The sequence below is a fragment of the Pungitius pungitius genome, chromosome 9 (genome assembly GCF_949316345.1).
Source record: "Pungitius pungitius chromosome 9, fPunPun2.1, whole genome shotgun sequence".
Lineage (NCBI taxonomy): Eukaryota > Metazoa > Chordata > Actinopteri > Perciformes > Gasterosteidae > Pungitius > Pungitius pungitius.
Window position 1 is genome coordinate 826,155 of NC_084908.1, and position 15,631 is coordinate 841,785.

General features: G+C 48.8%; 1 protein-coding gene across 5 annotated transcripts in view; it reads left to right on the forward strand.

Annotated features, from left to right (window-relative positions):
• add3a (adducin 3 (gamma) a) overlaps positions 1–15,631 on the forward strand; it is a 41,396-nt gene that overhangs the window by 9,896 nt on the left and 15,869 nt on the right. For 4 of the 5 annotated variants that reach the window (XM_037470858.2, XM_037470862.2, XM_037470861.2 and 1 more), the window contains exons 2-3: positions 10,497–10,740; positions 15,411–15,549. In XM_037470858.2, the coding sequence (XP_037326755.2) occupies positions 10,546–10,740; positions 15,411–15,549 (334 nt within the window). In that variant the 5' untranslated portion in view covers positions 10,497–10,545. Of the gene's footprint in view, positions 1–6,503; positions 6,911–10,496; positions 10,741–15,410; positions 15,550–15,631 lie in introns of those variants that run through there. The other variant, XM_037470859.2, reaches the window with a different exon arrangement.

The following is a 15,631-nucleotide window of genomic DNA, read 5'->3' on the forward strand; positions in this document are numbered from 1 at the left end:
GTGGAGACCACACATTTCATAGGTCACATGGGTCCGTGCCCAGAGGGCACCAGCTTTGGGGATTTTTCTTTTTTAAAGTTCCATTTTTTTATTTTACAATCAACACTTTAGATGACATGGACACTTGAAAAATCATTTTTAAACATTTCATTAGGCAGCTGAGCCTCAATAGCCGGACATCACTTTGATCCGCAGCTCCTTTTGGTTGGTTCACCATGCTGTTTAATGAAAGTTAAATGAAAAGGCCTTTTGTACAGGAGGGAGGGGGGGGGGGGGTTGTTTTTGTGGTCACTGCATACTCCGGCTGTGACCCTGAGATTCTGATGGGATGAGATTATTTCACAATTCCTCTGTCTTCTTGCAAAATACAAATATATAAAACAAGAGAAATGAAGTTTATCAAAGTGGAGGATAGATTTAGGGATCGATAAGCCTTAAAGACCTTAGTATGCAGTTGGTGATCTTTTTTTTTTCTGTGCCTGCCTTGAAGGACAGACGAGCACAAAGTGAAGTGCACGGGGCGGCAGCGTGATGCCCCTCATTTTCCCATTCGCCGTCTCTTCCTCCTTTCTGCAAGGACCTCCTGAGCCGGGTGTTTGTTTGCAGTTGCTCCAGTAACGCATGAGAGCGTGTTTGTGTGCCTGTGTGTGTGAGTGTGTGTGTGTGTGTGTGTGTGTGAGAGATGGGACTGCAGTTCTGCTTCGTGCGTAATGACCTCATCCAGACCCCGAAATGTTGGATCCGTCTGCTCTGTTGGATTGATTGTGTAATGGATGGACACACACACACACACACACACACAGCTCTCTGTGCCTCGTTGCTCCACCACAGATGACCCGCGGGTCTCTTAGCAACGACAGTCCAACTCCAGCTGACAAAAGGAACGTAAGGGCTTGATTTCTGGATAATCTCATTTCGTACCGAGCTTGAGGTCGGAATTGGATTCATTTCGTTGAAACGTCTCTTTAGAAACGGCGTTGAAAGGAAGTTCACTCACAGTCAACCCTCGACCTTTAGTATCGAGGATGTTTGAAATGTTTTTACAAAATCCCTCCTCCTCCCCTCGTCTGAATCCCTGGAACTATCCAAGATTAGAACTGAATCCTCAGTTTGGAAATGTGGAAAACGGCCCAAATGTTGATGTGTACGTGTTCCATCCAGCAGTCACAGTCAGTGCTGAAGAAGAAGTTCTGATTCATTAGACAAAGACTTAATCTTTGCGCATACTCATCTTTTTATTGGCCTGCCATGTGACTTTGGCTGACTTTACAAAAATAAGCTTTAAAAAGGGTTTGATAAAGCTAAGAAACCCACTAGAATACTACTACTACTCATCGTGGTAACTTTACAAGACTGATTTCAAACTGCAGATGTTCGACATTGGAATGAATACATAGAGAAGTGAGCGCTGCACAGAAACCCCCTGAAGCGTCTTTCAGCCAGTCAGCCAGTGCTTACCTGCTGCAGAGGGCTCAGGTTGGTGTGGAGGGGGTTGGCACAGGAACCATTTTCCTTGGAATTGGGCCGCTAAGCTTTTATGGCGCCACAGCCTTTCATGAACGGTTTAAAGCAGACGTTTGTTTTTTCAGTTTCTGTTTCAGTGGCATCAAGGACAAACCTTTTTGTTCTTTAGTGCTTCTCGCGGTTTAATTTCTTGGCCCGACACACAGAATGAGCCCATGAATTGCAGATCATTTATCGAGGTTTACTGTCTGTGCTCCAGTCCCTTGCTGGTGAGAAAGCAACAGCGACTTGTGTGTTAGTTGTAAATCAAGTTTATTCTGGTCGTCCTCTGCAGGGACTTTAAGCGTCTGCAGAGTGTCAACTTCCCACGGCCTTACAAATATAAAAAGGGTCATATACGATTTGTTACGGCCAAAGAAAACTACCTGGTTCAATGTTCAGTCATGACAGACGGGTGTTGCTCATTTTCACAAACATTACTTTACATGGTGCACATTAGCCCAAATGTAAATGTAGATAAAAAAATGGTCTTTAACCACAGTTTGTAGACCACACCCTGGCAGCTGATTCCACTTCCTGTTCACAATCCCTAGAGCATTACGGGAACTTGCCTGTGTTCATTAAAAGCAACAGTTTTTAAGCAGGTGCCATGAAATCCTTTCCACTCTTTGGTAGGAACCATCAGCGCTTTAGTTTTAATAAAGACGCCAGACTCGCATCTGTTTTTTTTTCTTCAGTCAGGCATTGATGCCAGTAAGAGCTTTGAGGAAAATGTCAAGTTATTCACACAGACACGGATGCAGCACACAGCTCTCCTGTAAAAGTGCACATTGTGTTTAGTGTAGCCGTGACCGCAGGGGGGGCGGGGGGGGGGGGACACACGGTACCACTCAGCAGCTGTGGCACCCGGCGGTTAAAGCCACGGGGTCCTGTTAAGCTGTGTCTCTCTGGCTCTGTCATTAGCAGCTACAACCAAAGGGTGATTAGCAGCCGTGTGTGCGTGTGTGTGTGTGTGTGTGTGTGTATAGAGTTTACTCTAAAATGTCAGTGGGGTTTGTGTAGTTTATAAATTGCTCAGACATCAATGTCAGAATAACTTAATGCCCAACGTGACAAACATAAATGACCTGTGTGATTATCACATGTCGCACTGTGCTGTACAAATGACGGCCATGAAGCTCAAACCCGTGACTCCTCCCCCTGTCCCCGGGCCTTCCAGCCGGTTGGCTGAGCGCAGCATGAAACGGTAGTAAACAAGCCAGTTATTACCCCTTAACTACCGAGCTGTTGAGTTGATTACCTTTGAGCATTGCCAGACTTGTCGTGACCCTCTTTATGCTAAGCTAAGCTAAGCTGAACGTCTCAATGCTGCAGCTTCCTATCCACACGGTGTCACGGATCTTCCCACATAACAAATCAGTCATTTGTCGATCCAGCAATGTCCACCTGCGTTACAAAGTGTGTAACAGTAGCGGAAGCTAACCATTGTGTCGTAGCGATTTACCTGTACACTGAAACCCAAATGCACAAAAGGGGAGTGAAGGGCAAAGTTCATTTAGCTTAAACAGTATAAACTGTATTGACCCACGCTGGGGCCACAAAGAGGGCACAAACACATTCTCCAGATTTGAAGGCCGTCGCCTTCTTTCATCGGCGGTCAGCGTCGGAGCGATGAAGGCGGCGACCCGCTTCCTTTCCCGCCTTTGATCGGCTGCGATGTGAAGCTACAAAGCACCGTTCTCTCTCCTGAATGTTGGTGGGCGCTGCTTTCATGTCCCGCTTTCCATTGAAGACACATGATGATGGACTCGTCTCTCACCGGCGTCAAACGCATCCGCAGTGCGCTTTCTCAAACTCATCTGCAGCTGTAGGTCAACATTAAACTACCAAACTACGTGTGCCACTAGTAACCAACGTAACGTTTTGAAAAAATAAGTTGTGCTCAAAATGGTTCCGTCTGAATCCTTTTGAAATGCGAGTACTGCAGGACAAGTATGGACCCACCTAATTCAATTCAATGTGAAGGTGTGTCCAAACTTTTGAATGGTACTGTGTGTGTGTACAAACAAATGAAAAGCTAAATTTACAACTGGAGGATGTGATGTTTGGTTCCCTTTTTCTGTTGACTCAAGGTGTGTATTATCTTTATCATCCTCTCGCACACAGGGAGTGGAAAAGGTGTGTGTGTGTGTGTGTGTGGGGGGGGGGGGGGGGATCTGATATGCTGTGGTTGCTCTGGAGTGATGACTCTGTTTAGAAAGGGTCTACACCCTCCACATGGGATAAGAAGCCCAGGTAGAGGGGCTTTTTGTTCAACTTGACCTGCAGTGGCACATTTGACCCAGGAGGCTTTTCCATTGTGACTTCCAGCCCTCTTTTTAAAAAAAAATCTCTGTCAATGAGGATAATAAAGGAGTAACAACGACTTGTAAAAACATGCGGACAAAAGCGCGCTGCTTCCTGTGTCTCTAAAGGAGCGTGTTGTCTCTCTACCTGAACTTTGACGCAGACTTACCAAGTCACGCTTCAGAACATCCCTTTAATGATGTGTGTGTGTGTGTGTGTGTGTGTGTGTGTGCTCCTCCACATGCTAAGCTGCACAGACAGGGACAGCATTGTTCCCAGTGAGCGCTCCAGGAAGTGAATCTGAGCACGTCGCAGTGCGTTAAACATTAGCTGCTCTCCAAATGCCCCTCAAACATGGATTAGAGGCTCCTTAAGATCACCCGCACACAAGCGTAAAACTAGACAGGCTGTTAAAAGCCGGCTAAACAGAGGATTGACAGTTTTACTTGGTGTGTGTGTGTGTGTGTGTGTGTGTGTCTGCTCACGCAGCAGGTGAGGCAATACAGGCCGTTTTTCCAACCCTGCAGGGTGAAGAAAAGGTGAAAAACAGAGAGCTTTTACATCTTTACAAACGAAAGACACACCTCTTCAGACTACACCTCGACTAAAAACGCTAACACATTGTAGCACTTAAATTGTACTTATAAGTTGTAAATCGGCTTATTTCATGAAATTGCACTTTCTTGTCTCTTGTTCTTCGGAGTTTGTATAGATGGTTGAAATCACTTTGGATAAAAAGCATCAGCTAAATGACATGTGATGTAATGTAAGGCCATGTGGAGACAATTCCTCCAACCCCACGTAGCCCGTCCTTCAGCATGAAACACCGTAAATACCGTAAATACCGCCAGGAGCCCCGTCAGCAAGGAGAAGATAGATCCTCCTCTGCACACCTAAAGGCCCCCAGCTGCTCTGTAGAGATTTTCGAGCTGTCACCAGTCGAGTCATTTCGCGGGGCGTCACCTGGCTTCGCGGGAATCCGCTCGACCTCCCCTGTCGTGGGGGGGGGAAAAGGCGGATGACGTAATAGAAGTCAAAACAAGAGTTGTAGAATAAATACTTCTAAATGTCAGCGGGGTTGCTTTGCAGCCATTAACTAAATTAGTTTTACTTCCGTTGGCACAACCACATCTGTCAGTTCCCAACAGAGGGGGGGGGGTCTCACCCACCATGTTTTCCCTGTTCTTGTGAAGAAGAAAAAAAACACAGCCCAATAATGAGTTCAAGTGTTTGCACATTCCTGAAGGGTTAGCGTGGCCGCTCGCTCCGTTCCGCTTCGCTCCTAGTGCTCGTCGTTTGGGAAGCGCTGATAGCGGGGGGGGGGGGGGGGGGGGTTGGGGGGGGCTTTGGCAGGACAGATGCTTTCAGACGGGGGGAGACGCTTGAGTCTCCCTCCTTCGGTTGTGTTTTTGTTTCCGTGCGTGGCTCATCGCAGAGGTCACGGACGGGGCGATTCCCCCAGAGAGACGGTATTACTTGAGAGCAACCCCCCCCCTCCCCCCCCCCCCCCCCGTCGCTTTATGTGTCATGCAAGTCGACCTGACGCAAAAACAGTGATTTGGGTTTCCACAGGGTCATGATTAGCTGTCTTCAGGAGACGCGCCTGCTGTTATTAAGGCAGCGAGACGCAGCCGCTCAGACGCCGTCCCGGGACCGCCATGGCTTCATTAGCCCCGCCCTTCTTTGGGCTCAGAGGTTTGGGTGAGACGAAGGTTGAGTTAGCGGCATGACAGTTAGGATGTCTGTTACACAATCCATAGTGTGTGTGTGTGTGTGTGTGTGTGTGTGTGTGTGTGTGTGTGTGTGTGTGTGTGTGTGTGTGTGTGTGTGTGTGTGTGTGTGTGTGTGTGTGTGTGTGTGTGTGTGTGTGTGTGTGTGTGTGTGCGCGCTGAGTCTAGAGGTGTGGCGTTTCTGTGCCAGTGTGTTCTTGGCATACACTCTGCACTGCAGATGAAAACATTGTGTCTAGACGCAGGGCGATGCAGGGAAACCTCACATTGTGGCGTATCAATATTTGACGAGCTTGCAAGTAGATTTTTTTTTTTTTTTCTTACTCTCATTTCAGCATTCGTATTGCAAACCAATTAGTTCATCCTCACGGTATAGTAACACTATAGCGTCATGGACAGCGTCATAATGACACAGCTGCAGGTTTGAGCTGACATCAGCAGGAATACCAGTCGCCTGGTGTGTGTCGCCGCAGGAGGAGGCCGTGTCCACCTCAGATGCAGACGTGGTGCCGGTTCTGAGGAGGAGCGGCTGCTGAGGCTGCAGCAGGTTGTGTGGCCCCAGTTACGCCGCCGCGCCAGACTCGTAAACACTGACCTTTGGTGCGGCCACCGGGTGGCAGGGAGGGTGAATGAGGGATATGAAAAGAGAGGAAGGTGGAGGAAGAGTCGGAGAGCGAAGAATGAGGGAGGGAGGGAGGGAGGGAGAGAGAGGGAGAGGGAGAGGGAGAGGGAGAGAGAGGGAGAGAGAGAGGGGGAGAGGGAGAGAATGGATCAGAGAATAAAAAAGAAGAGAGAGAGAGAAGGCAAGGGAGGAGGGAGTGGTGTGATTAGTCTGTGTGAACCTGAGCTCTGATTGGTCGAGCAGCCTGTGTGTGTGTGTGTGTTGGCCTGAATGTGTTTGTGTGTCTCTAGCCGGTGGGCGGGGGATTAAGCCAGCATCACGTGGTGCCCTTAGCTTCTTTTCCACACACACACACACACCCTCAGTCGCAGAGGGCACACACACATCCTCTCACACACACACCCACAGCTGTTGAGGCGTCTCTGTGATAAACGCCGGGGAAGCCGAGGAGCACAGACTGCGGGATTCTGGGAGAACCAAGGAGCCTCCGGTTTTGGACCTTCTGGTCGGACAGGCGCGCCGATTGCAGCTCGGATCTCACTTTCGGTCGTCCATATCCCGCTCTTTTTCTCTCTCTCTGCCCCCCCCCTCCCCCCCCACCTTTGCCCCGGCTCCTGCCTGGGACTCAGTGTTGGAATCTGAGCGCAGACTGCAGGCAGCGGAGGAAAACAGAGACATGTGTTTGGGCCCAGCTGCTCGCTACTACGGCCTGAAGCGTCCCATTCACTGAGCGGGCAGCAGACACAAGGTCGGTGGGGCTCGGCTTGTTTGTTTATGGGCGGGTTTCTGGTGTCACGGCACCGAGGTTCTGGATTTACCTTTCTTGAAAAAGACCCAGAGTCTGTCTTGTGTTGTTGTGTTCACACACGCTTTCCGAAAGCATGACTCAAGCTCCCAGGCCCCTAAAACCCGACGTGTCGTTTTTAGGGGAATTCCATGTTCTCGCGGCTGCAGGCGGGCGCACACACACACACACACACGCACGCCCACACACTCTCCTGCCCTGTTAACCATTGCAGTGAGTGAGCACTAGAGAAGATTAGCGGCGGGGTGAAGAAGATCAGAGGTTGCATGTTAAGGTGGGGGACACACCCTCGATCAGCAGTAAAGGGACTCAGAGTCAGCTTGTTTTTGTGTGTGTTTCTCCACAATAAGGTTTCGGAGAGTTGTGTCTCCATAGTAAAGCTGCTGCATAGGCTGTAAGCTGCTTGACACACACACACACACACACAGCGTCCTCCTGGTTCACTGCTGGTTGTGCCATGCAGGCGTGTTGGGACACACTGTGTTTTTGGGCTGTTTGTTCAGGTTCCTACGCTGCGTTTGGATGTCATGAGCCGACGTACAGATTCTTTCCTGGTATTGTTGCCGTTGGGGTCGTAACGCGGGTCTGTTTTTGTCTATTTTTGGTGACGGAGACACAAGCAGCCCCACAGCCAAGTTCCCCCCCCCCCCCCCTCCCCAGGCATGATAAAGATAAGAGGTGTGTTTGTGTGTGTGTAAGCCGGTGTTGACTGCTCACATTACTGTGATCTTTTCGCATGCTCCAGGCGGGTTGAACACAATCCTTCTGGACAGAACATTCATTTTAACACCAGGAGACCAGAGCGATGGGACCGGACCCGACAGAGAGGTGGAGACGCAGAGCGTTGTCCGTGCCAAATGTCAAATGAATACGGACAACTGCAACTGTTTCGACGGGTTAAATATTCTTTTTCATTTTTTTTAGATTTTGGCCAATTTATGGGTAAAAGTTGGCTGCCTCTCAAATGTAAGGATTTAGCTTTTCTTTGTCATACCTGGAAATAAACCGAATGTATTTGGGGTTTGGACTGTTGGTAAGATAGTGATGATAATAATAATAATAATACAAAACAATAATAATGATAATTTAAAAAAAGGACGTGTGGAGCATGTTTGGGTCGATAGCAGTGATGTAGCACTCTTAAAGTAATTGTTTTTGGACGGGAAAGTCTTCATGAAGAAATGTTGAAGAGGAGAATGTCCATGCATAGCTGAGAGATGAGGTGGGGGGGGGCAATAAAGGTCACGAGTATGGTGGTAGTCTAGGGCCACACACTAATGGAGCTTAAATCAATCACAGTGCAGCGCTGTGATGTCTTTTAAAGGGCAGTTGCCTCTGGAATGTTGGAACCGCTGCGTCTCCCTGGATGAGGGGTTTTCGAGGTGTAAACGTTGGAGCCGTCATGTGACCGATCAGGTGTCACTCTTACTCCGTTTTCTGAGTGTGCTCAATTAATCTAACACCCCCTCCCCCCCCCTCTGCTCCCAATCCTCCCAACCAGTGTGAACGGGCCGAGAGGATTCGTGATCTATTGAGAGGGGCCTGGCGTTGGGGGGGGGCTCATGCTGAGGCCCGCTGTAGTCGGCCTTGCGACAGAGTGTGTGGGTGCGGGTAAAGGGAGGGGGGTGTCACTTTATTTTGGTGCGGCTACAGCTGTTGCATTCTACGGTAAGAATTCCACTCATTCAGCACATTTCAGGGTCCTTCCTCCTCAGATGGGTCTCTGAGCTCCGGGACTCGTGGATTTAGGAGCGATTAGACGCCTTGAATAACGTGAGCGCGTTCAATGAGGTAAACGGTTCAAAGCTGAGAGGTCTTTCTTCTTTCACCCGCCATCACCCAGCCGCCCGGCGGCGGTTTCCTCCCGACCCGCCGCGTGCAGGGCGAGAGGGAGGACGAATTCAATATCGGGGGTTACGTAACTCTTCCCTGTGCAGCTGCTTTCCTCTAAAGAGGACTATTGGGGGGGCGGCTTTAATCGTGAGAAGCACAGCTGTGGTAGTGCGATCCGGCGGCGAGCGAGAGGCCTCGCTGCGATTCTCTGCGGATCCACCAGCACAACAGTGTCCTACTAGAGGGCGTGAGCTGCTGAAACATCTCCAGTACACGTTGCTTGTCCTTGAGCAAGGCATTGGACACCTGACTGCTCTGTGTGCAGCATTGGTGTAGTTATAGCGGGGTCAGAGCAATGGGCGTCAATCATTTGGAAAATACATGTAGAATGGCTTTCTTGAATGTTTGACTTGGTCCAGCAGAACGAGTGTAAATGTCAAGTCAACACAGTGGGTTTCATCACATGCTACATGCAACATGCCACGTGTTGATCAATTTTGAGGGATGTTTCTAACTTTGCTGTTTGTCGGAGTCACTCCACTAATCTAAAGTGGATTCTGAGTGAGTAGCTTAGCGGCATGTGCGGACCAAACCACCTGGAGGATCCCCCTGTTTCCCATCGGACAGAGTGCAGAGGAAAGGGGAGAAGGTGTGAGTCCCGGTGGAGTAACCACGACGTCCTGACCCTCCTGCGGTCTGAGGACCGCCAGTCTTCTGAAAGCCAGAAAGCAGCGCGATTCCTTTTCTTAAAGTCCCTCTCTCTCTCTCTATCTCTCCCCCACTCTTTCATTCCCTCATTCCTCCCCTCTTCAAGCCAATACACCATCTGTTAGAGCTCCCTTAAGCCCCACCTCTCCCTCAAACAGCACCAGCTTATCCCTCCTGCAGCAACAGCAGCCTTGTTGCAAGGCGTCCTGGAAAATGCAGTAATATGTGTGTGTGGCCTTTCTATTCCAGCGAAGTCGTCTTTGTATTTCAAACTTGTTGTCCATTTGATCTCTTGTATAGTAACTAAGTAAAGTAAGTATGTATCAGAAAAAGGTGAATAATCGATCTTTTTCACTTGGTGATGGTCCCACATTGACGCTCAATGTGCTTAAATCAGAAGAAATCCTGTTTCCTCTAAAATGCTCATTCACACACGGCACGAGCCTGGTCATGGCTTCAAATGTATTTTCTTTTGTTTTATTTGGCCATGTCCCTTTTGGCGGGACACCAAAGGGCTTTAGGGGTCACTCTTGTTCCTGCATCCGGCAGAGTGCTTGATGTTTTGCCAGCTGACCTGAGAGCGAAGCACCTCGCCGGCCGAGGCCTCGACGATCAAACAAAGCCGCTCACGCCCCCACTTGTGCGCGTCGCCGGACGCTCTCTGGACCCGACCACGTGCTGCAGTGAACCGATGAACCCCGCTCAGCGCCCTGATGATGTGCTGGGTTTTGGATTGGTGGTTATTCAGCAGAAATGAGGCGGCAAATGAATGAAAACGGATAATAATAGACATTAGTCAGTGGCAAACGTGTTCCGTTTTGCATGTTGTGTTCTAGAAGCATATCTGCTTTGCATTGTGATCGTTTGCATAGCACCTTGTTGTAAATGACTTTGGTTTGAGTCCTCGGGCTCACATCTGAGTATGGAGTAAATATTACATTTAAAATGGAATACCTATAAATGAAATAATCTTGTCTCTTCTCCTCAGGCGGGAGTCGTAGCGGCACCACGCAGCGAGCGAGCGAGGCGAAGCAGGCATGAGCGCCCACGGCCACCAGGAGGTGGTGACCACGCCTCCCCCGCCGAGCGCCGGGGCAAAGGAGCGCTACTTCGACCGCGTCGACGTCAACGATCCAGAGTACCTGAGGGCCAGGAACATGTCACCCGACCTCCGGCAGGACTTTAACGTCCTGGAGCAGAAGAAGCGCGTCACGCAGATCCTGCAGAGCCCTGTAAGTCCACCAACTGCTTTCTCTCCAAAGCAGGGGAAATGCATGGAATCTCTCACGGGGGGGGGGCGGCGTTCAGAGGACAAGGGTTGTGATGGAAAGCTTCTTACAGTGGTTGAAGAAGAAGAACCTGTAACGGTACCTGCTGAGGCCAAAGCTGACTGGTCCATAGTGGGCCTGTGGGGTCTCTATGGAGTCTATGGAGGAGGAGGAACACACAGAACACGCAGGTTCTGTTTCCATGATCACTTCAGGCGAACCCCCGACGGGGCAAGACCTCTTCACCCTGCGGGGGTGTTGGTGCGCGTGATCGCTTCCCCTTTTCTCTGCTGTCAGTTACGATTCCCCAATCAAGCGATTTCCAAAAAAAACGGCGTTGCGCCATCGCGCGCGCTCGTGTTAAACGTTGCGACACCGGCCTCAAAAATCAAAGGCGCCGCGCCCCTGTCGTGCCCCCCCCCCGGTGACCACGCCCTCGCTCAGGCTCACCGTTCAGTGAGCATATGTCAGCCAGCGCGGGTTGTGGTCCGATTGTCCCTTTCCCTGGAGGTCCGGTTGCCCCAAACCTCCCATCACTCAATATTTGCCGTCCTATGTAGATCAACTCACCCATGAGCAGAGTTAAGCTCATTGTTGTCTTGTTGTCTTGTTGGTACTTCACCTTGAACAGAGGATTTACCACGAGCCCCCTTTGTCTCCCAGCCCGGCCCACACAGTATTAGGATCATTTACTCTGCTCTATTGACTCCAGGCGGCTCCGGGACCGAAGTGCTCCTCACTGTTGACGATGGGATCTCACGTGGGCGGTTTGCTCGTGTTCAAGTGTGCAACAACAAGTGTGCGTCACCAGCTGCTCGTGCTCACGTGCGCTCTCTCCCATGGCGTATTTTTCTCTGTGGCTTTCTCGTATTCAGCTACAAGAAACAACATCAACAGCCGGCGCTCTCTCTCTCTCTCTCTCTCGCTCTGTTTGTTTTGATTCCAGTGTTATGGAACCGGTGGCGGCTCCAGATTACATGGTTGTAGCGCTCGGATTGCAGGTTGTATTTAAAGTCGGACCGATATAGATCAGGCGGGACTGAATAAACAGTCAGCTGACATTCATCCACCGCCTCATTCATGCAGCAGTGTTTACTTTTTAGAAAGAAGCTGAATGTTTTTCAGTATATTATTTTGCAGTGTTTCGAATGACATGCAAGGATTACCACTTGCCTTGAGGTGGTTTGTGAGGCACACTGAGCGATGCTTTTCAAGGGCTGGGATCCAGATTTGGGCCACGAATGTGAGTCTCGTGATGTCACGGCTGTTAAATCCTGATATTTCATTGTTTGTGTTCAATCCTTCGGTTAAGCTCCTCCCTGGGATGGGAACGGGGTTGACGTGACCGCTTTTGCAGTCCAAAAAGTCAGAAGGTGGAGCTGTTCCTTCGGGATTAGAGGTTAATATACTGAAACGTTACCAGGTCCAAATGAACTCTCGTATGCAACTTTAAAAGGATAGGCGAAAAAACGTGCACGTGCACGTGTTACTGAAAAAATAAGATTTGCATTGAAATGGCACTTTTGCAGCAGCAGAGTCCACGATGAGCCGAGGTCAGGCGGCGGCTCACTCTCACAAACGCATGCGACGGACCACATGACCAACCTGATTGGAGGAACTAGGGACGCCCGGTCGGTATCCGTTGCGGTGCTGACCTGATTAAGTGGAATGGGTATTGACCGTGATGTTAACAATCCACATGTAACAGTGAACTCTGCAAACACTGACACCCTCCAAGCCCCCAGAACTAAGCTCTGCAGCACGGGTGTCATCTGCTGCTCCGAGTCTGTGGAACACCCTCCCAGATCACCTTAGGGCCCGCAGACTGCAGATGCTTTTAAACGTAATCTTAAAGCAAATCTTTTTTTAAAAGCTTTTAATTAAGTATTGGTTAGAGGGCCTATTCTAATTCTCTTTACTTTTATCTTGTTGCTGTGGATGTGATGCTTATTGCTATGTAGCACTTTGAGATTAAAAAATATATAAATGAAATTTATATCAGGCACAACCGCCCTCAGTTTTACATGGGACAGTAATCCCTGGCTTTGTGTTGCTGTGCATTAGAATTATCCCTATAAGCTTCATACAGTAAAGGAGTGTAGCACAAATTCAAAATTTGCAAAAATCAGCAGTGCTACCAAAATGGTGCTTGGCCAATATCCTGAGTGGACATATAGGAAGCATTTTCGGTCCAGGTAGACCAGCTGGGGTTGGGTACCAGTTTCCCTGGAGCAAACTGGGGTTACAGGGGAAATCAGTGGCTCTCTAACCCTGTGACAAGGTCCCATTCGCAGCTTAACAAACCGCATTGTGACATGAACAGGGAGGCTGAGGCTGAAGTTACTGGATGGATAATGGATGTTTTTACCTTTTGTTCTGTCTTTACATGGATGTCTTTAGCTGTCACGGTATTTGAAATCCATTGAGATTACTTTAAATTGTTCAGCCAGTTAACAAAGTTTAAACTTGGATGTAATCGCCAAGGAGCCTGAAAAAATACAGGTCGCTGTGTTTCTCAAGTTGAACTGAGACGCAGTTTTTGTTAATCCTAACCCACTTCAGGAAAGGCCTCCAAGGCATCCAGATAAAGAAAAGATTAGGCTCCGTCTGACACACGCTACTTGTGAGTGACGTTTTTATCATACGCTGCTAATTTGAGTCAGTTCAACTGAAATAGTTTCATTTCACACGAGGACACGTGGAATGCATGTGAGGTCATGTTGAAACTGTCTCTTCTTTTGATGAGTGTGCAGGCACCTGCGTGCAGGATTGGCACCGCTCCAACACAGAAATAACTGCCTTCCTTTCCCACAGCGGGACACGCGACAATAAAAGCGTCACCTGCTACAATAACAGACCGAGAGAAAAGGACACAAACTCTCGAAAGGCTGCAATCTTCCTGTCGTAGTTCGGGTTTCTATTGTCTCCTGGAGAAGTCTGGCGAGGCCGCTGTTTGCAAGCTTAACGTTTGCCATTTGGGAGCAAATAAGCTGTCCTTATTTCTCTGATAGGATCACATTTGTTTGATTTCAGACCCGCTTGCCTGTCGCTGATTTTCTGCCACCTGAATACTTTGGCCTTTGTTTCCCCTCCAGAGGCTGCAATGATGTCATGTTGCTTTGAAGGTTCTCCGGGTTGAATTGCGAGTGTCGTTAGTTTAAGTGTCACCGCAAAGCAGCTAAAAAACACCCACTTCACAGATGTGTTTTGTTTGTGCTGCAGATGTGGGGGGGGGGGTTTGAGGGGGGGGCGGGGGCTCCAGAATATGAATGCTAGGATCTTCTGTAGGCACCAGAATTAATCTGTTTAGATGATGAGAATAAAATCCCTGCCGTCATAATCCTCTTGGAAACACCCACAAATTGCAGACCAGATGCCTGCGTGTGTGTGTGTGTGTGTGTTTAAATCCTTATTTAGCTTTTTTAATAGGCTTTCTTCCAAAACATTTCCCGTCCACTGACCAATGACTGGACAATAAAAAAAAGTCGATTCTGGAGAGGTTATTTAGCTAATTTGTTGTTCTTATCCTACAAAATTTGTGTTGCACTTGGCTCATGGTCAGCCACAGCAAACAGCTGTTTTCATCAAAAAGCTCCAAAGGTCCACTGTACGCAACCTGCAGCAGACAAAGCAGGTAAATAACGGAGAATTAAACGGCTGAAGAGAGAGGTAGAGAGTAGGTGGGGACCAAAACTGAGCTAAAATAACAGAGAAGCTTAGACTTGATGTGTAAATAAGCATCCGTCAGTTTAAAACTTCTACTTAAGTCATGTGATAAGTACTGTCATGTCTAGGTCTTGTTTCTGTTAATGCAACAGAACTGTTCAAACTGATCAAACCAGAAATGCCCCAAAACCACAACAACGACAACAGCAGCTGAAAACAAAAACCTGACCGACCACTGTCAGACATCCGCATCGGGCTGGTTGCCAGGGCAACCTCGCCTCTAGGGACCGAAGGATTTCTGGCTCGGGTTCAGAATCAGCGGTGCTAAGTATTTAGTATTCCAAACTTCCTGGGGGGGGGGGGGGCTTGGCCCTTGTTCAATGGGAGGGGGGGAAACAGTGGATCGCATTGAGGAAATGTCTTTTTCACTCTGAAGCTATACCTTCATTCCCATTACTGATATTGGGATTGTATACAAAATATATAGATCAATTTGAACCCTGAAGTAAATTGATCAAAACGTACGCAATAGCAAAGCCCCTCAACCAGTACCATAGACATAATAAAATACATAAAAACAAAGTTAAAGGTGAACATGCAATGGAAATCAATAAAATGCTAAAATCATAGTTTGTTGTGGGGTGAGCTGTATGTATATCTTCTTCCTGACTCATTGTGAAGCCGGCCCTTCCTCATCCAGCTGGATTGAGCCCTCTGAGGACGATTCAGATTGACACCTGAGGGGAATGTCTAATCCGTGATTAACACGTCTCCCTCGTTAGTCCTTCTTGTCTCTGTTAATTTTGCCACACGTTTGTACCCTTTCATCCCTCTAATCCTCCGCTCTCTCATCTCCCACCGACTCAAATCAGTCTCACCATCATCCTCGTCCTTTCAGATATCGTTAGTTATACTATTACAGTTAGGATATTTCCTGACCACATCTCCTCTCGCCTCGTCTCTTCCAGGCCTTCAAGGAGGAGTTGGAGAGTCTCATCACGGAGCAGCAGCGGATCGGGAACAACACCAGCGGCCTGCTGGCCCTCAGGCAGATCGCTGACTTCTTCATGTCGACCTCGGTGGGCGGCTTCAGCACCTCCCCGCTCAGTGAGTGCTCACAGGGTGCAAATACGGGAAATCCACATTCCCACGTGAGGTCGGGTGCTCGGGGGCACAAATACCCAAAGAC